This window comes from Artibeus jamaicensis, unplaced genomic scaffold (genome assembly GCF_021234435.1).
Source record: "Artibeus jamaicensis isolate MK-2021 breed Jamaican fruit bat unplaced genomic scaffold, CSHL_Jam_final contig_447, whole genome shotgun sequence".
Classification (NCBI taxonomy): domain Eukaryota; kingdom Metazoa; phylum Chordata; class Mammalia; order Chiroptera; family Phyllostomidae; genus Artibeus; species Artibeus jamaicensis.
Window position 1 is genome coordinate 3,529,413 of NW_026521834.1, and position 23,493 is coordinate 3,552,905.

General features: G+C 52.6%; 2 protein-coding genes across 8 annotated transcripts in view; one reads left to right on the top strand and one right to left on the bottom strand.

Annotated features, from left to right (window-relative positions):
- Window positions 1-2,620, top strand: part of ADAR (adenosine deaminase RNA specific) — a 42,414-nt gene extending 39,794 nt beyond the window's left edge. For all 7 annotated transcript variants that reach the window (XM_053666249.1, XM_053666248.1, XM_053666250.1 and 4 more), the window contains one exon: window positions 65-2,620. In XM_053666249.1, coding sequence (XP_053522224.1) covers window positions 65-302 — 238 coding nt within the window. In that variant the 3' untranslated portion in view covers window positions 303-2,620. The remainder of the gene's footprint in view (window positions 1-64) is intronic.
- Window positions 2,621-3,973: 1,353 nt separating this feature from the next.
- Window positions 3,974-15,169, bottom strand: CHRNB2 (cholinergic receptor nicotinic beta 2 subunit). Its single transcript, XM_037162510.2, has 6 exons — window positions 14,881-15,169; window positions 13,611-13,756; window positions 13,380-13,424; window positions 12,848-12,957; window positions 11,070-12,042; window positions 3,974-7,874 (listed from the first exon to the last, which is right to left on the bottom strand). The coding sequence occupies exons 1-6, from the start codon at window positions 14,942-14,944 to the stop codon at window positions 7,704-7,706; spliced, it is 1,509 nt and encodes a 502-aa protein (XP_037018405.2). The 5' UTR covers window positions 14,945-15,169; the 3' UTR covers window positions 3,974-7,703.
- Window positions 15,170-23,493: the final 8,324 nt, after the last annotated feature.

The window sequence follows — 23,493 nt, forward strand, 5'->3', positions numbered from 1 at the left end:
CCCTCCCCAGGCTCCCCGCCTTTTCCAGCTTCAGCCGAGTGATGAATGCCTTTTGTTTTTTCAGGCCACGGAATGAATTGTCCCGGGTCTCCAAAAAGAACATTTTTTTTCTATTTAAGAGGCTCTGTTCCTTCCGGGGCCGCAGAGATCTACTTAAACTCTCCTATGGTGAGGCCAAGAAAGCTGCCCGTGACTATGAGACAGCCAAGAACTATTTCAAAAAAAGCCTGAAGGACATGGGCTATGGGAACTGGATAAGCAAGCCCCAGGAGGAAAAGAACTTCTACCTCTGCCCAGTATAGTGCCATCCCGTGACCGGGCACTGGGCAGTGGAGGGAGGGGCGCTTCACACCGGTGAGAGATAGGTCGGAGCGCCCCTCATCACACTGGACGTGGGAGCCTTCTTTTCTTTCTCTTCCCCTTTTAATGGAACCACAGTTGCTGGTACCGAGACCTTGGGGTTCCTGTTGGTCCTGCTTCCTCTGGGGAAACCAGGCCGGTTCTTTCCGGGCCCCTTTTCTTTTCCCAAGCAACGAGGCAGAGACCTGAGGGGAGAGAAAAGGGGCTCTGTCGTCTGTCCACCCGACGCCTGAGCAGTCACTGAGCACCTGCCGCCATTTCCTCTTCCGTCCGGTTTGGGTTTTTTCCATTTCCTTTCCCTCTGTCTGCTTTCCCGACCAGTCAGCTCTGTGAGTCGTGTCAGGGACTGACGAGCTCATTTGTGCTGATCTCATCTGCGATCCCCTGTGATTCCCCTCCACCCCTTCTACAGTCGTATTTCTCATTTTCCTCCAAGCAGGTAAAGAGGGGACCTAAAGAATCTGTGAGGCAATTAGAAGGGCAGGAGTTTGAAACTGCAGTCAGTTATTCCTGGTGCCCGGTGTGACTGGGATCTGCAGGTAGTACTCATCGATCTTCGGATCTTGCACTTTAGCCAGCTCGGGAGGGACCCAGAGGCAGGGAAGGCGAGGGCCAGCCAGACTGGGTGAGGCGCCCCCTGCAGGGCTGTTCAGTCCATTTCCTGGGGAGCACAGACATGCCTGGGCGTGTCGCCAGGCCCCCAGCTGTCCCTCCTAAAGCATTCCTAGGAATTTGCCCTACCAGTTCGGGGATTAGGGCCTGGAGGGCAAGTCCTCCTGCCTTAAGTAAATAGGACTTAGCAAGGACAAGGCAGAAACGATGTCGAGTCAGATGGCCGTCCTACCTAACATATTTCTCACTACAGTGACCCCAGGGGAGGCTAGTTAACTGTGGGTGAATTAGGAGTGTTTAAAAGAATGCCATAACCTGTCATTGCACAGATTGAAATTCAGATATAATTTTCCATTTACCCAAGCATTTATCATGCTTTTGTTTTGCTAGATAGCTTCAGAAGGCTGTCTGTGGGCAGGTCGCAGGCCTGAGGTCTCCCTGCCTGGTAGGGAGTCTACAGGGTTGACAGCAGTTGTAGGGAAAAGGCAGGTTGTCCTCAAATTCTGTGAGGTGGAGCCCCTGGTCTACTCCTCAAGCTAATGACACTTGTGGTCCAAGCATCGGCCTCTCTGTGGGGTCCGGCTCTGGGCCAAAGTCAGGCACACATGCCCCAGAGAGGCACAGAGGCCCTGCCACCTTGTGAGCTGAGCTGGCCTCGTTGGAGGACTCTTCTCTCTTCACCTGCGAACATGCCGAGCCTGCGCCCTTGATGGTTTCCCACCCACTGCTGACTAGCCAACCCCACCCGTCCCCCCTCTTCAACAGTAGGTTTGTCCACATTTACACTTTTGTTCTTGTAGCTGCTATTCCCGAAAACTGACCAAATGAGAAACCCAAGTTTTATGAACACACTAAGGGTGTCTTTGCAGAACATCCAAGTGTCCCGAGGAGCTTGTAGGGAAACGGCGCCTGTCTTCCGGAGCAGCGGGAGCCTGCCTGCCCACAGCCTGTGCGTCTGCAGAAGGCACGCGAGTCAGTCCTGCCTCAGAGGCTCAGGCTGGAGCGTGTCACCCACTGGTTCCTCAGAACGTTGCCCCCTCTGGTCCATCTCAGGCACTAGAATATCTGGCTTAGCTCTGTAACCAGGAGCACAGGGCACTCAAAAGACCAGAGACCCCACTCACCCCAGCGTCTTATCTGGCAACCTTGCAGTGTTTGGTTTCTGCTGTAGGAAGAAAGCAGGGCACCCTGAACCCCCTGTGTCTGCTGGAAGCAAGCCTGCGTCGGGCCCTGCACGGCCCCCATGCCCCTCGGTCACACAGGACAGAGGAGGCAGAGCCCGTGCCTAAACTGTTCACTTTCTTGTCCACTCTTTGTTTTTAATAAGCAGGACCCCCTCCTGCCTCTCCCCCTACCTTTTTTAAAATGATCTTTGTAGTTGATTTGTCTGAACTGTGGCTATTGTGCATTCTTTTGAGTAATCACTTGTAAAAATTGTCGCTGCTTGAAGCTACTTCCTTTACTCACTTCAAAGGGATTTTGCCGGTGTTGGGGGTCTCAGCAGAGACTCCCAAGAGCAGAGTACGGGAGAGCCCCGTGGGGACTTGGGTGTCCGATGGCTGCAGTCAGGTTTTGATTCTGCTTTGTGTGCCCCTTGATTACAGTGACTAACCGTATACATTCCTCCTGAATAAAAGATCTGAATTGGTAGAAAGTCTCATGTCCTGGTTTCTTGGGGCAGTGACAGTGAGGTCAGAGGGCCCTCTGCCAACGACTGCACCTGGTGCCTGGGGAGAGGGCCGCCCTCTGCCCGCAGGAAGGTGCCATTTTATTGGCCTGTCTGGGAGGCGAGCTTGTGTCTGGGTGGGGTGAGCTACACCAGGTACACATCCCCCTCCAACCCTATCAGAACCTACCCTTAAATGCCTGATTCTCAGAGACTTCACAGGCAAGATTTCAAGGCCCAGGGGACGAAAATGTCCCTCGAGAACTGTATTACCAATCACACACAGAACTCCCCTCCGTGACCGAGGCGGTTCTACGCCCCACCCACACGCCCGCTCTGGGGCCTGGAGGGCTGTGCCTGTTGGGAGTTGAGTGGCAGTCTGAACCAGGGCTGGCTGGCTTGCCTGCATTCTCAGGAGACCGGCCATTCGCCTTTCATAGATGGCATCCAGAATATTTCTCCGTCTTGAATTTCAAAGAATGCACCACTTTCCACATTGTCATTTAGTTCAGAATTTCTACAGGGCTCATCCTTGACCATTTAAAAATGATATGCCAGAGGGCAGGGCGGGCCTAAGTCACAGCAAAGCCTGCTTCCTCATCCGTCACACAACAGCTGGGCAGCAGGGCCAGTGACAAGCTTGGGGGCCCAGGAGGACTCCAGGTGTCACACGGGTGCTGGGTGACCCAGACAGGGAAGGGTGATGTGTCTGCCTACTAGGGTGCCCCAGGCCCCTTAGGCACCATCTGGTTCTCGGACAATTCCTGGTTCCACCTGGAGGGAAACGTAACGCCTGGGTATTTCAGAATGAGGACAGTTTCCTTCGTACCTGCAACAAGTGCCAGGTGCAGCTGTGGAGGGAGCAAGACTGTCCCCCACCACGCACCTCTGACTGGACAGGAGAGCAGACTGCCCTGCGGGACCACGGTTTTCTTCAGTTGTTGGTGACCCTGCGTTTCATCTAGGGGGCCCACTGTCTAATACTGGCTTGAGGAGTTGGGACCAGAACACACTAGTGTTCTGGGAGCAGTTCTGGCCCCCACGCAGACCATGGCCTTGACTTCTCAGAGCTCAGGGAGAGGAGGCCCCAGCCATCCCTGCCTCCAGGAGACTGGCCCTCCCTGGAGCTTTTCCTGGGCTCCGTCTACTACAGGCCCAGGGATTTCATCTCCATCTGATGGGCAGACTCGTAAGGCAACACATCACAATAATGGAACTGTTACCACTGGCCTTTGCTTTAATTTTCTTTAGAAAACTGCATGAGTGCAGCTTCCCCGAGTTCTCCGTTTTTCTCACGCGGCCCCAGTCCCTGAGGACCCTCCCCACCTCCCAATAAAGAGACAAAACATCTTTGGAAACAACTTGTCTTTACGAGAATCTTGAGTTCCTAATGCATCTGGCCCGGGGTGAGCTAAACAGTGCAAATATTCCAGGAAGACACACAAGGGAGGCCAACCAGGGCCAGTGTCGGGGAGGGGGCACCGTGGGCGGACGAGTGAGGTGCCCTAACGATACCTCGCCCTGCAGTCCCTTAGCAACGGCAGGACTCACACTGACTGCTTGGACCTGTCGGGATACGTCTCAAGAGGTGGCTGCTTGTCCTCAGTCTAGTCTGGCCGGGTGAGTGGGGGGCTGGTCAGCAACAGTGGGCTGTGAGGTGCACAGTGACACCAGCCCAGCTGCCTAGAAGCAGAGGGTGGCAGCTGGGTCTGGGGCCACTCTGGCTTGGGAACAAACTCAGAGCAGACCCGATGCCCTGACTTTGCTGCTTCCTGCCTCAGAGGCCACCTGTCAGGCCCAGCACTGCTCGCTAGCCTCCCTTGGTCTCTCTGAGCCTAGTTCTTACTTCTGTCAACAGGGCACCTTCCCTGCAGGGTCACGGTGAGGGATAGAGACAGTGCAGCTGAAGCACGTGGCACGGAGCAGGCTCTTAGCAAACAGTAGCTATGCCGGAAGTGGGAGGAGACAGGACCAGAGTCAAAGCTCCAAAATCTCCGCAGAGCATTCCCCCCCCCCCCCTTACAGGGAGCCAGGGCTGCCTCTGCGGGAAGTGCCAGCAGAGGGCTGCCCCTGTCTGGTTCGCAGTAACTCAGTAGCAGCTGTTCGAGTATCAGCTCCCTCGCTGCCAGGAAACTGCCTCCCCCGCGGCACTGACAACTGTCCAAAGCAGAGAGTCTGCGCAAAACCTCTTTTCAGACAAAAATGTCTACAGAACACCCATGGTCTCGCCGTTTCTGACAGAGACCACCCCAAAGTCTCTCCTCACTCTAGCCCACCTCACTCAGGTATCTCCCTTCCTCTTCAGGTCTGGGGCCCCAGTCCTTGCCCAGTGCCAAGCCGGCTACCGATTCTCTAGAGAGACGGCCGCACCGCAGAGGGGCAAGGCGCCGCCCAGATGAAACCAAGGGAAGAGGACAGAGGACCTGAGAATGGAAGAGACTAGTTCTCCAAACCCGGTACTGACGTGTGACACCTGGCTCGTGCAGCGGCGACCTCCTCCCTGCCCCTCTGCCCTCGCCGCCCTACTGGGATGGTCCCCAAAGGGCAGCAGCCAGAGGTGGAGGGAATGGCGCCACTCCACGGACAGCCCCCCAGTTAACCCCTCGAGTACATCGACCCTCTCTTCCTTGCTGCATCCCTCAGCCTACTGATCACCTCTGTTTACAAAAGAGGGGGAGCAAGTTCAGAGCTAGGTGCTTGTGCAAGGTCAGGCAGCAAACGCCGTCCAGGCCTGTTTCCTGGTGTCAGATGGGTCGTGGAGCGGATTTGGAGAAGCTGCTCTCTGAGCCGTCTGCTGACTGCCTTGGACAACAGCCACTTGGGAAGTACTGAAAGCATGTACAGCCACCAGCAGCAGCCGATGGGGCCAGAAGCCTGGGAGAGCTGGCCCGGCGGGCCCCAGGCCAGCACCCCACCCTTCCTTTCCAGTTGCTATTTCAGGTTCTGGGCTGTTTCTTCAGGGCTATGAGTTTGAGGCAGGTCTCAGCATAATGCAGGCAACTGGAAATTTGCTGTTATATTTTGCTTGAGGAAAAAAGGACTCATGGCCATGGTCAACAGTGGGTGATTGCAGGGAGAAGGGGGTAGAAGGGGGATAAACAGAAATAGAAAACAATACAATAAAAATAAATCAATCTGCTGTTCTAGAAGGGAGTGTCCATGGAGCCAAGACACTACCCCTCGGAAGAAATGTTGCAGAAGCCTGCTCTGGCAGATGGGTGGCAGCACTGGGGACAAGGCACGCGACAGCAGCAGGGTTAGGTCAGCAGAGGGCTCTGAGCGGGCACCTGCATGGGGAGGAGCTGACCGAAGGGAGGTTGAGGCCAATGCCAGAGCTCTCAACCCAGGAGTAGCATGAGACTCTGCCGAAGACGCCCAGGAGAGGCCCGCCCGCCAGACTCACAGGCATTCCCTCCCGCTCGCAGGTTCCCTGGGGCCAAGGCCTTGTTCTGGGGCACTTGGTTTGTCCAAGGAAGAGGTAGGGTAAGCGAGGGTCTGAGGGGGAGGCAGACAAGACAAGGGACCCCATTCCCATTGGATGGGACTGCCTCACATTCACAGAGCGCCCTCTCTGTGCCAGGGGAAGCACTGGGCTTTCTCACAAACGCCGCCCCATCCTCAGGGCAATCCCACAAAGAGGGCATCACTGTCTGCATCTGACAGGTGAGGAAGCTGAGACCCAGCAAGGCAGAGACACCCTCCAGATGGCCAAGGAAGCAGCACAGCTGGGACTAGAGTCCAGAATGCGATCCCAGGGCTCGCAGGTGCCACGTGTGTCCTCTCACCCACTGGCACCTCGCCCCCACCCCAAACTGCGCTGTGCCTGGAGAAGCAGGGGCCCAGCTGGACACGAGAACAGCACGGTCTGTACGTGGCAGGCTCCTCAGTGCACTTGACAGACTGACCCCTCTGTGACCAGCCACCTGCTGGCCCAGCACTGAGCACAGGCTGGGACCATAAATCAGAGCCTGTCATGTGGCAGGGACAGGGACAGAAGAACTCAGAACAGGTCTGTTTCCTATGCTAACAGGCCAGGTGGCCTCCAGCTGTCCCCTGGGAGCAGTGTCAGAATACGGCCTCCAGGGACTCACAGGACGGGATGCTTTCAGGGGAGCTGCTGGCAGTGGCACCCCGTCCCACTGCAGCCTCGCTCAGGTTTGGGTCGGGGGGCAGGGCGCAAGCAGGAAGAGCGGATCCCTGAAGAGAAGGGCGGAGCAGGAGCAGTGCTGATGTGGCCACTCTCTCTGCAGCCAGCTCTGCTTTGGGCAAAAAGGCTGGGTCTGCTTACAGCTAACATCTTTTCTTCATTTACTACAAACAACTGGTCAGAGTTCAACTTTGAGGGTGAAAAACAGCCTGTGGATGTGACCTCAGGCTCCAAGCAGGTCATGCAAAGACTCGAAACGCAGAGGCTCCCCAATACCCAGCCTTGTCCACCACACCCTGGCCGGGCAGGAGAGGAACAAAAGCCCAGGGGTTGTGGAGAATTCTTCATGGGAGAAGGAGAACTGGGGCTGAGCTCTGGACCCCTCAGGAGCAAGGGGCGGTGGGTCTGGGCTGAGCAGCAAGCAGGCTAAGCCTCTGGGCAGGACCCTCCCCCGCCCAGCCACTGTCCACTGGGGCAGGGGCGGGTGTGAGGCTGCTCCTCCCTTCTGAGCTGCCTCGTGTCCAGCCAGCCTGGCACAGAGTCGGGGGCCCTGTTCCTCCTCCCCACGTCCCTTCTCGTGATTCGGAGGCAACAGATGATGCTGCCCCTTGGCCCCTTCCCCTTCACACTGCCTTCAGGCTGGACATCTCCGACATCTCTGTCCTCTTCTTCTCAGCTTCTGTCCTCGACTGGCAGCACTCTTGCCTGGTTTGGTGCAAGAGCAGGAGCGCAGCTGGCCCAGCCTCCAGCTGGAGCTGGCTGCGAGTGGGCTGAGGTGTGGGTGGGGGCAGGGGCTCTGGGCAATGTGAAAGAATGGATCTTTGTGGGCAGCGACCCTTTCCTGGTAGCTCATCCACCTCCACCCAAAACTACTGTACGATGGAGGACAAAGGGGTGAAGGATCATGGAGCCGGGACCTCACTTGGAGCTGGGAGCCGAGTGATCTGCGTGGAGGAAGGTAGCAGTGGTGTAGTTTTGGAAGAGAGGCTGTAGGAACATTCCGATGGTGCCAAAGACACAGACGAAGACAAAGATCCAAAGGAACAGGCGGTCGATCACCATGGCAACATACTTCCAGTCCTCACTCACCTGCACGGGAGACAAATGATGCCCAGGTGTATCAGTCACATGATGCAGATAGGAGTGAGGTGGCTATAAGCAGGTCACACCTTACACACATACGTTACTCTCTCCCTCCATGACCCTAGAGTGACCTTTCCAAAGCATGGTTTCAATCTGCTGCTTAAAAGCCTCCAGTGGCCCCGCTGCCTCCAGGCCCTCTCCGAACTCCCAGATCTGGAATCGAGACCCTGCCGTGACGACGCGTGCCCACCCCACCCTCCTCCGTGCTGGAACCCACATTCATCAAGCCCCACATGTCCTCTCGGGTCTCTGTGCCTCCGGGTTTCTTTTCTGTCTAGAATTCCGGGCCTCCCTTTCTATGCTTGCTGAACTCCTGTGCATCCTTCAAAGCCCAAATGAAATGTTACCTCTTCTGTGAAGGCTTTCTTGATCCCCCTGATCAGAATGAACCATTGTCCCTTCTGAGTTCCTTTAGCACTGCACACACATTTCTATCCCAGTATTCTCACTGCCCTGTGCCATCGCTTCAATTTGTATGTCTGCCCCAGGCCCCCAGCTCCTAAACTACAGGAACCCATCAAATTCACCTTGTAATTCCAGCACCTGGAACACAGAGAGCCAGTAAATGGGTCTTGAATTAGTGAATGAATGGCTCCCTCTGCTCCCTATGTGACTGCACCATCTGAGCACGCAGGCCCCAGGGGATGAAGACTGGGTCCCGGATGTGAACAGATCAGTCAAAAAGACAGTGACTTCGGCAGGTTCTAGGGGTGGTGCTGGCTCCACTCAGAGCTGCTCTGCTCCAGCCTGACTCTGGGCCTGGTACACACGCTCACCTGCAGCCCGGCCAGTGGGGGTGTGGAGAGGAGGCTGTGAACCTTCATTTAGTCAGCGGCTGAATAATGACTCGTTTGTGTCACATGTGTGCCTCCTGTGCACCTGGCACCATGCTGGCACGGGGGATACAAAGAGAGCAAAACAAAGAAACACATCCTATGGTCTGCAGTCTACTGAGGGAGGTGATGGGCACAAAATAAGTAAAAATAAAAGAAGTACACAGGCTGCTTATAAGGAAACAGAGGGCTGAGACAGAGAAGTGGAGGGGATAATGTGATTTACAGTGCGGTCTGGGAAGGCCTCTTTAAGGAGGTGACATCTTCAGTAAGAGGTTGTAAGTGAGGAGCCTGCTGTGGCAGAAAGGAGCAATCAGGCAAAGCCGAACTCAGGGACCTTCAGCCAGCCTGTACCCTTCAAAGGGTTTACAGCAAGAAAGCCCAGGCTGAGGAACTGCTCCAAGCTGCACCAAAGAGCCGGGGCAACCAAATACAATTCAAGTCCATGGACAATGCTGCAAAGGGCATCACGGAAAAATTGGGAAAATAAGATATTGCACTGATGCTAAATTTCACCAATTTGGTCACTGAACCTGGTTTATGCAAGGCAGTGTCCCTGTTCTTAGGAGAGACACGCTGTAGTGCTTAAGATAAAGGGTCACCATGTCTACAACTTCAACAGGATATTGAAAGTTATTAATGATAATAATTTTTAAAAGGAAAAAAGGGCATTCCAAGCAAAGAGACCAATCTGTGCAAATGTCCTGAGGCAGGAAAGAACTTAGCTTGCTTAGAAAAGTCAATCAGATAAGCCAGTGAGCTGAGCAAGGAGGAGAAGGCACAAGGTGGCAGGGGTGGTGAGGCGGGGGACACTGTCTATTTGGATGGAGAAGCACCGGAGCTATCTATATCCAGGACACCAGTACGAGTCTCTGCTCTGGTTGGGGCAAGAGCTGACGGAGGCCTACAGCCAGGGACAGCATAGAGACGGTGCAGAAAGAGAGAAGCCGAGGATTACGTTGGGGGTTTGTGCTCATAGGTCAAGACTTCTGAGAATCTGGACAGTGAGGGAGGTGAGAGTTAAAAGTTGGGAATCACTCAAGGTTTTTAGTCCAAACCGTCATGCAGAAGGTGATGATTACATTTACTAAAAGATAGATGAGAAGTAGCTGGGGATGTATGTTAAGCACTCAGTTTGGGAATGTTAAGTCTGAGATGCCTCTGAAGCATCCAAGTAGGTCACTGCATCATCAGCGCCCAGCTCAGAAAACACACATGACACGAGCGGACTGCAGCAGAGGAGGCGGAGGCAGAGAGGAAAGGCTGAGCCCCACACCTCCACCCCCACCTGTGCCTCTCCCACTCGGCCTCTGCTGGCTCTGAGGCTTTCACCCCATACCCTCCAGCCTGGATAGCCCCCCTTTCTCCATCAGCACCCACAAAAACACCAGGCTCTGAAGTCCTCCTCCTTTTCCCTCCAAACAGTAGGGCAGAGAGCTCACCCTTCCTCACCCCCAAAAGGAAATGGCAGCAACCCAGTGAAACATCACTGGTCACCATAGCAACAGCTGGGCAGCAGCCAGGAGCTAGTCAAGTACTGGAGACAGAGCTCGGGGCTAGGCTGGGCCAGCCACAACCCAAAGTGGGGGCATGTCAACTCTCTGTACTTGGTTCCCAGGTGTGGAAATCAGGGGAGTCCCCTTCTGAAGAACTGCCATAGAAAACACCTGCTGTGCAGAAATTTGGGGGACAGGTCTTGGAAGCCCTAGCCTCCACCTGCCCTCACTTCCATTAATATTTCACAAGGCCATCCCCCAGGCCCCATGAGAGCAAAAATAGTATATTGATTGGGCGCCGTCCTCCCCTCCACTGGCGGACTCTTAGAAACTCTGAACCGCCCCCCACAACACACACACCCTTTGAACTCCCCTCAGTTTCGTCTCCTGGTGGCACACAAAGGACTCAGTGGTGGTTTGTGCTGAGAGCTGAAAATTAACAACTTAGACTTGGGAATGCGAGAGGTGGGTAGGAACTCTGGGGACACGGCCTCAGGCCGACTGCAAATGCCGAAGGGCCTTCTCCCCTTCCTGGCTGCCCTCCTGACACTAACAGTGCCCCAGATGGGGCATCTTCACCCTGGCTCCTAGTCCTCAGGAAGCCACAAGTTCAACCTGCAGGGACTCCAACTGAGGCGGTGCCTCCTCCTGGAAGACAACTGCAGAACCCGGCCTGCGCCCAGGCCTACAGCCCCAAGCAGACGCGCGTTCCCTTCACCTAGCGTTCCCTTCTTCTAGCCATTTTTGCTTTGTACGCTGCTACCATGCGGCTGCTTTCCACTGCAGCCCCACAAACCGCGCGCTGCACTCACACTTTGGTCGTCATCCTCGCTGCGCATGTGGTCTGCGATGAAGCGCACACCGTCCACCGCCTCCTGGAGGCCACAGCCACACGGTCCCCCCAAGCGCCCTGGGACAGCTGCTGGCGCAGGCTCTGCCCCAAAGGCCTCAGCCAAGCCCTGGACTGATGCACGGTTGACAAAGCATGTGCAGGAGTCGGCCCCAGGGGTTTCGCGGAAGAAGAGCGCCCTGGGCCCCTCACGCTCGCGCTGGCGCCGCCGAAGGCGCAGGCGTTGTCGGGCGCAGTGGTGGCGCGGCTGCTGCATGAAGAGTAGCGTGGGCAGCTTCTCCAGGAAGACGACCTTGACCCACGGCGCCATGGTGTGTGTGGTGGGCGAGCGGTGGTGCACGTTGAGCACACACACACTGGTGACGATGGAGAAGGTGACAAGCACCATGGTGAACATGAGGTACTTGCCAACAAGAGGCACATCAAGGGACGTGGGCGGCACGATCTTGGAGATGAGCAGCAGAAAGACGGTGAGAGCCAGCAGCACAGAGATGCACAGCGTCATCTTCTCGCCGCAGTCGGAAGGCAGGTAGAAGACGAGGATGGCCAGCGAGGTGATGAGCACACAGGGGATGATGAGGTTGATGGTGTAGAACAGTGGCTTGCGGCGGATGATGAAGTCGTAGGTGATGTCCACGTAAGTGGAGTCCTCTGGGTTCTCATTGCGCCGGCCGGGCAGCGCCACAATGTCCCACTCGCCACTGGGTGTGAAGTCGTCCAGGCTGGCCACATCACTCTTGAGCACGAGGTCGATCTCCGTGCGGTCGTAGGTCCATGAGCGGAACTTCATGGTACAGTTTTGCTGGTCAAATGGGAAGTGCTTTACTTCAATCTTGCAGGCGCTCTTGTAGATGGCAGGTGGCAGCCAGAAGATGCTGCCGTCATAGGAGACCACGGCGTTGGAATAGAAGGACACCTCATACATGCCGTCAGCACTGCGAAGGGTGAGCAGTCAGCTCTGGCCTCCACCTTCTCCACCCCCACCTATCAACCCAGCCCTGACTAGGAGGAGAGGGAAGCCAAAGGGACATACGGGAGGGGGGACCCCAGTCTGCGGGGAGCCATCCGGGGTATAGGGAGGCAGAGCAGGGGCGGAGCCAAAACAGTATCTGGGCAGGTTTGTGGGGAGAAGAGGTGTTCTGCTCAGAACTGTGAGGCCCCTCAGAGATGAAGAGGCAGATGAAGGGGTGAAAGATGCGGCCGCAGCTTGTCATGGACTGTGGAAGCTGTTTGCTTCACATAAGGGTGGAGAAGTTGGGGGAGCCAGCGAGGGCAGAGTGAGGCACCTCAAGCGCTGGTGTGGGACAGAGGCAGGTGGGAGCAGGAGACGGTCCCAATAACTTGGAGGTGAAGGAGTTATTTCAGGAGAGGGCGTAGCACCTGGAGAAGAGAGCGAGACCCCCAGGTCCTCTGGTCCTGCCCAAGCCTCCAGGAAAGCCTATTCTTGCATCGGCTTAGGCCCTGGGGGCTGTCAGTCCTTGCTTACATCCCACAGCAGCTCCAAACACTGGGACTCCTAAATGGCTGGGCAGGGGCTGACAATGGGCCAAGTTACCCTGGCTGTCCACATTCTACCTCACTGGTCTGGGTCTGTCTGTCTGGGTAGCGACAGCATCTATGCCAAGGGGAAGACTCTTCTCTGCACCCAGCATGAGCTAAGTTACCTTCCCCAAGACCTCTTCCTTCTCTGCACACTCCCATGGCCTCCCCCAGCCTTTCCAATGCTCTGAGGTCACCTACTTGTTGTACAGGACCACATCTGGGAGCCAGATGTGTTTGGAAGGGAGTCGAACTTTCTTCATGTTGTCAAACTCCTCAGGCTTCCAAGTGAGGCGATAGTCCTCCCATTCCTGGGAAAGGGAGAGAGGGAGGCAGCGCCAACCTCTGCCCTGGGAGGGGCCGAAGGCAAGGACAGCGACAGGAGGGGGCCCGCTGCGCTTTTCAAGCCATCACCTTCCCACAGTGACTACTCTGCCCAGCAAATGTGGCTCATAAAATGCATTCTCATTTAAACTGCACAGCTAAGCCAAGACATTAGAATCTACATTTTACAAATGTGAAAATGAATCTCGCAGAGTTTAACAGGCTTGAGTCATAGAGCTGGTGAGTGGAAGAACCAAGATTCTGATCCAGTTATTTAGGACACCAAAGTTTGTACATTTCTGCCTCTCTTCAGGAGATTAAAAGAGGGGAAAACACCTAAAAAGAAAAAAAGAAGAAAAGAAAAAGGATGAAAGAGAAGACCAGGGGTGTGGGCAGGAAGAGCACCTACCTGGGTGAGCCAGACATTGGTGGTCATGATCTGCTCCCGCTCATGCTGCAGGAAGGAAGAGAAAGAAGAGAAGCTGCCGCAACGGCCTCCCCGCCTGTGGGCCCAACAAGGCCGCCGTGGGCTCCCCACAGCTCCCAGGCCGTGGGAACTCCTGAGGAGTAAGCACTAATATGACTGCATCTGGCCGTGTTGAGTCGAGTAGTAGGGCAGCGAGTTTGGGAGCCCACTCACCACACTGATGAGCTGGGCCAGTGAGACCATAAGCTGTACCGTCACCAGCTCAGAGCCATTGGTGGCTGGGCGGATAAGCTTGTTGTAGCGGGAAGGATCCAGGAGATGCTCCACCAGCCGCTCCTCTGTATCTGTACCCCAGACTCCTGGGCAGAGGATTGAGGGGCAAGAGGTAAGGAAGTGCATGAAAAAGGCCCACCTACCCTAGGCAAGGGGGTCAATCCCAGCCCAAACAAGAGGCTGTTGCTTCCCAATGTTCCATCCCTAAGGGATACCTCAAAATGCTTCAGTTAACCATAGAGGCCCCTCATAGAGAAACCCTTCCCTGAGCGCCCCGAGTTGCCCAGACAACCCTACACAAATGTCTCTGGCCCAAGAAGCCATTCTGTAAAGATTAGTGGAGACCTGATCTTCCTCTAAGGTATCAGAGGGTGGTTTCAAGAGACATTCATGTTTCCAGAGCTTCTCCTGAAAGATGCCTACAATTCAGGGAAGGTTATTCATGTCCCACCATACACCCCTTCCCGAGTCAGGGTTTACCTGTGCACATGCCTCCACATGTAACTGTGGCTGTGACCCCATCCCCACCCTCAAAGGTACTGGGTTGGAGCAGAACCGTGGGAATTTCTAAGCTGTGGGTCAGGGTGCATATTTAGTCCCAAGTTTCAAATACACAGGATCCCACATCCCAGGAGATGACGGGCAAGTATAGAAGTCTTACTAGGTTGTACATTCCCTTCGCACCTGCTCTCCACACACCCCGTCCCCTCAGAGAGGTCCTCCGTGGGCCCCAGCCTGGCAGAGCCTATTCCCTTTCGAGTCTCCTGTCCCACCCTATGAGACGGTGGAAGAGTCACTTCTCTCTGCCTCCTTCCTTGCCTCTGTGGAGTGATCAGAATCAGGAGCCCAAGGTGGCGGGCAGGAAATGATGGAGAGCCAAGGGAGGCTGCTGAACCAGGCAGACGTCTTGATATAATGTTTCACAAGAAGTCAATGGCATCTCAGGCCCAGACACTGCCCTCCTGACGACCTAGAAAGCCTGGGGAGATTCCCTCCCTCCTTCCTTTGTGTGCCCAACCTCCCCACCCACCCCTGCCCAGATTTCTGCCGCTTCCTTTCATCATTACTCCTCCCGGTTCAGTCTCCCGGGGTTCCCTGCAGGCCCGAAGGTCCCTCCCCTAACTCCCAGCAGACTCCCCACCTCTAGGAATCCCTTCCTTCCACCTGGGAGCCTGACTAGGCGAGACAGAGCGCGGCGCTCTGCCATTACCTGCACACAGCTGGAGGAGGCCCAAGCCGAGGAGCAGCGCCGTGGAGCCGGGGCGCCAGGCCATGCTGCGGGCATAGCTCGCCGCCTCGCTAGACCGGCGGGTGCTGTCCGCGGTGCTGAAGCCGCGCCTGCGCCGGGCTGGGGGCCGGGCCTTGGGCGGTACGCCGCGGCGGCTTTGGGGCACAGGGACTGGGCTGCGAGAAGGGACCGGCTTCTCGCACTGCGGTCCCAGCGGCGGAGGCTCTTCTGGCCGCTGGTCCAGGGAGTGCGGGCGGGACGGCGAGGGGAGGAGTCTCCGCCCGGAGACGGAAGCGCCCGCCCGGGAAGCCGGGGTCTCCGGGTGGGACGCTCCGCGGCCGGTCCTGGGCGGGGTGCTGCAGCCCCGAGGTCCGGCCGGGCCTGCAGGCTGTTGGCGAAGAGGCGGGAGGAACCGGCGAGTCAGACAAACAAACGGGTCGGGACCCGCTTAGTCCGGGGACACGGGCCAGCCCGAGGGGGCGCAAGTCGGAGGTTCTGGGGTCCCGCCCTTCTTTTTTCTCTGACCAAACCCAAATGATCCTGCCTCCTGGGAAGCCCAGGATGCTCCAGAGAAAATGCCCCTCGGGGAAGAGACAGGGGGCCGTGGGTTTGCTATTTTAAGAAAACAACTTTGGAGTCGGAACAGGCCCCCTCACCTGCCCCGTTCTCTACCTCCCTCCATAAATTCCCGAAAAGGCCAAGCTTTCTGTCCTCTCCCAAGTAAGTGGTCTAAGGTGAGGACTTCTGGACATCATCTGAATAGGTAGGTGACCTTGAAGGTCTTGAAGAGTGGAAGGGTAAGTGACTCTTACCAATTAGCCTTTCTCACCTCACTCCTTTCTACCCCAGTCTTCGGCTTCTGTGTGACAAAGCGGCTCAGAAGACCGTTTCACAGAGGCCAGCCCCAGAGTGAAGCCAACACAAAGGAGAGCAAAGATGAGACAGAGAAAGAGGTGTCAAAATTCAATGACATCTTTGATCTTGAAAGCCCTGAACTTTTAGCTTGTGAGCCAATAAAGGCTTCCCTTTTTTCTTAGGTGGATTTTTGTCACTTTCAACCAAAAGATTCCTGACTGAAGCAGCCTTATCATACATCAAGGCTCTGTCTTATTCCATCTCTGCCTACTTCTTCAACCTCATCTGGGCCACTACCCCCAGCTCCGCACTTCAAATATTGGCAATGTCTCTATGATCCTTGAACATTCTGTCCCTTCTATCCCCTACATTTCATGGTCCTTTAAACATGTAGTTCCCTTGGGTTTTTTGTTACCCATTTCCCCCTCAACTACCTTTTACTTAACTTTGAACATCTGGCAGCAACGTCAGCTTCCTCAAGGAAGCTGAGCAAGAACTAGATCAGTAATTTGCTATGTTTCCAGAGGATGTCCAATAAGTAAACGAACCAGCCTAGGGTGTTGCTGTCTGTTTCACTGGATCATGAACCAGCACAGTGCCTGGCATATCGTGAGGGCTCAACAAATAAGGAAAAGGGCTAGTGCAGGACTGACACCTTTTAATGTGTAGGGGTGTTCCTCTTTAAAAGCCCAGTCCCTGGGCTGGAGGAAGAGCAGGAAAGCACCAGAAAAGGAAGGGCTGGAGAGAAGTGGGATGACTATAAGCCCCTTACTGCACCTAAAAGTGGGCCATAAATCTGCACCACAAGCTTCAAGGCAAGTGCCTGTGTAATCACGTGATAATATCTGAAGAATGAAAGAAATCCTGGAACCAAGGAAAGGACTGAATAATAAAAGCCTATGGAAAAGGGAAGGAAAAGAGAAGGGTATATAGTCACACCTCTGGGGGGAAGGGTCAAAGGCAGGAAGAAGAACTACCTTCAGCAATCAGATCAACATTTGTTGAGTATCAGCTGCATAGATGTTGAGGATGCACTGATCAAAAAGACTCAGCCATTTAGGAGATCACAGTTTGGCAACAAAGACTTATTATACAATATGGAGGCTGCATAGTAAAGATATAAACAAGGAGCTATGGAAGCACAGAGGAAAAAGGGGTTAATAGTGCCTCTGTATCTGGAGAACATGGAGGTTAAAACTGAGATTTGAAAACCGAGTAAGCCAGTATGACAGGGTGGCTTAAAGGCACTCCTGAAAGAGAGGGACAGGGGGCTTTATGCATAGATGCTACTCAGTGCTTTCTTCTTTTGGGTGCTAGATGATTGAAGAAGGCTTCCTTTATGAAAATCTCTGGAGTAGTTGCTTGTATCTCATTAGACAAACTAGAGGATCATTTGCTTTCTTGAAGCTCTTGTTTGCTTCCTGGTGCTCCTTTAGGCTAGTCAAGCAGCCTGTTCACCTTGGCCTCTACCTTCTCTTTTCAAATTCCTCAGCTTTTATGTCAAGATTAATTCCAGCCTGGCAGGGAGTGAGTCCTCTTTGCACAACACCCTGTGGCCAAGGAGAACGGGAACGCCCACTCTCCCTGTCTCCCACAGACACGTCTTCCATACCTGCCAGGAAGAAAGGCAGCCGGGGAGAGAGGGAACCATGCAGGGTGACGGACAGCTATAGAATTATCAGCCCTGAGGCAAAATAGAGACCAGGCGAAGTTTGGTGTGGCACTCCCTCTGCCTCTGATGGAAAGAAACATTTTCTTTTGAAAAGCATCACAATCCATTTGTCTACACATTTATGTGTACTTAGATATAACATATATACAAACGTATATAAATTACAAGTGTACAACTTGATATATTTTTCACAACACGACACAGCCATATCATTTTCACCCATATTTAAAAAAATAGAACATTAGTAACGTCTAGAAGTGCCCCCAGTAGGTCCACCCCCATCATTATTCTCTCCTCTTCGAAAGTTCACCATGAGGGCAGAGAAGGGGAGCAACTGCTCCATGGGCCCTGCTTCTGGAACTAGATAGAGGTGACAGTCACACGACACTGTGAATGTGCTAAATGCCACTGAATTCATTGCACACTTTAAAATGGTTAAAATGGCAAATTTTATGTTATGTGTATTTTCCCACAATTTAAAACACTGACTAAAAAAGTAAAGGCTATTCTGACTTCTAAGAGGACACATGGCCTTTGCCTGCTGAATTTCATGTGAATGAAATCACAACCTTTCATACTTTTAAACTTATGGACATTGTTGAATGTAGTTGTAGTTTATTCATCTTCATTGCTATAGAATATTCAGCCCTGGCTGGTGTAGCTCAGTGGATTGAGCGCGGGCCTGCGAACCAGACAATTGCAGTTCGATTCCCAGTCAGGGCACATACCTGGGTTGCAGGCTGGTTCCCTGCAGGCCAGTTCCCAGCAGGGGACGCATGAAAGGCAACCATACATTGATGTTTCTCTCCCTCTCTCCTTCCCTTCCCCTCCAAAGATAAATAAATAAAATTATTTAAAAAAAAAAGAATATTCAGATACTGTGTGAATACACCATTGTTTATTTGGGTTATTTCCTATTTTACTATTAAAAATATTTCTATGAACATTCTTGGTATACAAATATATGCATTTGAGTACATAACTAAGTTATTTACATTTTAATCTATTTTTTAAAGGGAATACACTATAGCTTTGTAACCTTCATTTTTCATTCACGATTTCTCAAACGTCTCTTCATACCAACAAGTGTTCTTGACTTTTAAACAGCTGCATATGTGGCACTGTAGGTGCATTTTGGCACATATCTTTAATATAATTTTGAAATGAAACTGCTGGGTCAAAGTATTAAAGCTTTTTGATCATTTACCGATCCATTGCTAAATAATTAAACAATTGTTTTGCCCTACCTCTAGAAGGGTTAACACTATGGAGGTTACCTGGGGGCCTCAGGCTAACGCGACAACGGCCAGCATCTCTGCAGTCCTGCCTGAGCCCTCCTGGTCGTCCCCTTTCCTCCTGAGCCCTTCCTCCATTGTCTCAGGGCCTTTCTCTCCAACCTCCTTCCACCTCAAGGCCCAGTTCTTTCAAAATGTCCTCCATTTCCATCTAAGGAACTTCTGTCACATTCTTTCTGGGGAGTTAATCCTGACTAATATCACCCTCCAAGGACCTTACCTCTCTTGATCACTGTTACTGTGCTTGCCACACTGTATTACAGTTGATCCCATCTGGCCCCCACTCATCTGTTACCATGTGTTCCTGAGGGCAGGGGTAAGAAATGCAACAAAAACAGTAAGATGGGTTGCAGCTGCCACATAAGGAGCCCCTCCTGTGTGCCAGGAATGAAGCTAAGCTACCCACAGGGACCGTATCTTATTTGTGTCTGCACCTCCAGGGCCCATTATAGTGCCTGACAAAGTACAGCTGCTCAGGACGCATTCGGTCCTTGAGTCCGTGACGGAGTGCTAAGCTTGTGGGAGCAAGTCAAAGGAGAAGGATGATCACTCTGCCCCAGATGAGAGCATCTGCTAACACATGTTCTGATAACACATGACCTTTGGGAGAAACAAAAATCCCTTCAATCCTTTTTATATACAGCAGCCAGAATGATCTTTTAAAATCAGATCATGCCACTCACAGCTTAAAAATCATTCAATGGTTTCCCACTGTACTTTAAATAAAACCCAACTTGCAGTGGTCTCTATAATCCAGCCCTTGGTTTTGTCACTGGCCTCATCTCCTACCCCACTTCTCTCTTCTTTCACTAGACTCAGTGCCGATCCCCTCTCTATTTTCCGAAACACCAAGCTCTTCCTAGGTGCACTGTTCTAAGCACTTTTCATGTGTTACCTCACTTAACCCCCCCAGCAGCCTTATGCAGTAGGTACTGTTATGATCTTCATGTTACGGATGTGAAACGAAGTACATATTGGCTAAGTCACACCATTAACAGCTGGCAGAGCTGGGGTTCAAAGCCCGAGCCAGTATATTATTAGCTTCCTACTTCTAGCCCATGCCACCTTTGTTGGCACACAGGGTCTCGGAGGTTGTTGCTCTCCTTGCTGGCATGCTCCGCCCCGCCCCTGCCATGCCTGCCTTCTCTTCTTCAAATCTCAGCTCAAACACCACCTGCTTAGGGAGACCTCCCCTGACTAGTGGACTTCAAGTTTCCCTGAGTCGTTCTCTCCCACGTGACCCTACTCTAATTCCCTGCATCTACTTACCAGGCATTCTTCCGGTCATTTGTTTTAGTATGTGACTCTGCGTCAGAAAATAAGCAGCACCAGAGCAGAGATCTTATCTGTCCACTGTTGTATGTTGATACTTAAACCAGTGTCAGACACATGCCATAGCCCCATAAATATTTACTAAGTGACTAGTAAACATTTGTGCTTTGTAAACATCTCGACTCTGTAGCAGTGACAGTAATCATAGCAACAGCAGTATCTAGCATTTGCTGGGCAAGGTACTGTGTGCCCATCAGTGTTAATCATTTTGCATACCTCATTTCTTCTAAACTGGAATAATCCACCCTGCAAGGCAGAAGAGTATCATGCCCACGTTACAGATAAGGAAACTGGGTTTCACAGAAATTAAATAACTAGACCAAGGTCACACGGCTAGCAAAGCAGAAGAAGTCAAATCCAAATTCAGTTCTGCCTGACTGCCTAGCCTGTGGTCTTTCCACTCGGCTGTGCTGCCCGCTTTACGGTCTAATTCAAAGACTCTGTGTAGCTGACTCTCTAATGAACGTTTATGGCTCTGCCTCTCTCCTGAGCTCAGAACTCGTACACCACTGGATGTCCCCAGGAGAATGCCCCACATCCCCTCCCCTCCACAAACTCAGCATATTTGTCATCCAAAGCTCCACCCTTCCCACGAAACTCAGCTCTCCTTTGAGGTGCCTCATTCTCTGTTGGAGCTGCTACTGTTGGTTGCCCAGGCTTTCAGAGCTTCTCACAGTTCTAGAGATCTTTCGTTCTTCCTTGATCTTATCATAAAGCCCAAGTTCCCAAACTTGTCTGCCAAGACCTTTTTAATGTCTGCCAAGATTTAACCCTTCCCTACCTAACATGTATCTCTCTCCCCATCTCCCTGGACACAGGTCAGGCCTTCTCTCCATTCCTCCAACTTGCCGTGGTCCTGCCTCAAAACTTTTGCATATGCTGTCCCTTCTGCCTGTGTCAATGTCCAGCCCCCACCCCCCGCCATAGGTAATTGCACTTATCCTTCCGAATTTAGCATGTCACTTGTTCAGGGACACGCTCCTAGATATCCAGTCTCAGTCTTCTTTGAGGCACCTCCCATAACTGCAATTAAGTGACTGGGTGTGCATCAAGTCACAAAGTGTCTTTCTGCCAGGCCGAGCACACAGAGAAGGCGAGGGCTGGTTCTGTCCCATTTAAGGTTGCATCCCCAGTGCCTCACACGTAGTGGCTGCTCGGTGGATACTTCCTCACCGCCTCTGACATCCAGGGAGTCAGCGGACTTTGTAGATTCCACCTCTGTCATGGCCGTTTTCCCCAGCAGTAGGTAAGCTCCACAAGGGCAGCGATTTTTTGTTTTATTCATTCTTGTTTCCCTAGCACTCAAGAATTCATTAAATGAGTATATTCACCACGTTCATTCCATTTCTAGTGCCCATTTCCTCCACATTTCAGAAAAACCCCAGTATGACTCCGCATTAGGCTTCTGTCGGAGGGCCCCCTCAGCCAGAGAGCTGAGGTCCTGGGCAGAGGAGCAGAGAGGAGGAGACAGGCCCCACTGCAGTGACCACCGCTTTTGAGTTTCCTCAGCAGGGGACTTGGCGTCTGTGCAGAAGTGTGGGACTGCCTCATCACCTCGTTGTATTCTAATTAACACCCTTTATAAAATATGGAATTCAAGATCTTCCAAATGGCTGTATTGTGGGTTTCTTGGGTAAGAGTTAGAGTCAAGTGGCAAGAAAATTTCTTGATAAAGCCCGAGAGAGAGAGAGAGAGAGAGAGAGAGAGAGAGAGAGAGCACGGCACAAGCAAGCAACTGCAGCACATCTACCTCTGCTAAGAAAAGCCATCAGTCTTAAACACCCCTTTGGCAGACGGAGGTTTCCAGACATCTTGGGCTCATTTATTCATTAATTAGCTTCCTACCATGAGTTATACATTGTGATAGGAATTCTAAGGAATACAACTATGAGTGATGCTCAGACTTCAAGTTCTGCAGATATCTGGATGATGGTTAAAATACTATAAATAAAAGCTTATCAAGAAATGACTACAGTGTTTTCTGGCTGTGCAGGAGAACCAACCTCATTTTCACTTTTCACAGTCTTCGTAAGCCTGGGCTGAGCGGGGTCTGGAAAAACATGCTGTCTGAAAAGGAGAAACAGAGCTACGCTTTTGGAAGGCCAACTTGGAGTGAAAGAGAAAAAGGAAGGGCATACCCAAATGAGCCTGCACAGTTCCTGCCCATAAGAGGCAGACAGGCTGGTGGGAACAACAGACAAGATATGTAAGGACTCAGTACAGAATGGCAAATGCTTCTACGGGTAGGGCCATAGAACCACACTGGAAGCAGTGTTTGTGATGGACACCATGTGAGCAAATCAGGAAGAGTTTCACTGAGGGGCTGATGTGAAGTCAGGTCCTCATGTCCAAGAATTCCTTGTTTAGGAATTTGTTGTCCACAATACGAATGAGTAACCAGCTATATCTAATATCTAGCGAAAAGTGGGGGTTGGGACAGTAAATCTCTCTGGGCCCTTTCCAGGACTGGCTCGGGGTTGAAGTGACAGTCCCAAGTGTGTGTGGGGGCGGGGGGGGGGGCAGGGGCATCCAGGCCTTTTCTCCAGTGGTGAGACCACCACCAACAACTAAAGCAATCGCAATAGTCAGGATGACTAACCCCTCATGGCCTTTACTACATACCCGGAGCTGCTGGGAGTGCTTTTCACATAGTCAACTCTCATAGGCAAAAACAGGTGGTGGCGTGGGGCCCAGATAGGGGTTCACACATTCAGGCATGGGCTTGCCTGGTTTGAAGCTCCCACTGGTGCCAGATGAAGAAGCACCCAGATTTTCTTCTCCACTTGCCCAGATGTGAGACACAGGGACAGAGGTAGGGATAAGGCTTAGAAAAAAGGAAGTATCAGAGGAAGGTCAGAGAAGACAGAGTGGGGTAGAAGGACATTGGGTTTGGAGACACACCGAAAGCACTGCTTGTTATTTGTATATCCTTGGTCAGTCACTCCTTTCCCCAACCTGTAAAACAGGAATAGAAAATGCTCACTTTGCAATGTTGTTTGGGGAATGGGGGATAAATATTTGCAAGATAACCTGGCTTAGGTAGTGCTCAATAAACGGGAATTCTTACAACAGCCATTTATGCTACCGGCTTGCACAAACAGACACAAACGTCACATGCAGTTAACTCTCCGTGCTCCCTGGAGACATGTCTCAATCATCTTTAAATACTCAGAGCCCAACTTAACCAAGGAAGGCCCATATCAACTGTCACTGAGTAGATGAAAGAGTAACACAGCACTGAGCACCAAGGTTGTCTTCCAGCAAAGGATCACGCAGTTTGGTCCACGTGGAAGAGAGGAAGATGGCAATCTGCCAGTGGCTCAAATGAGGAGTTGGCACAGCATAACTCATCCTGCCCTACCACAGGCTAACACGCCAGCCCTAGGCTGAAGAGCACGGCTCCGACTCTCAGCCAACTTTGTCCTTTGTGAGAGTGCCACC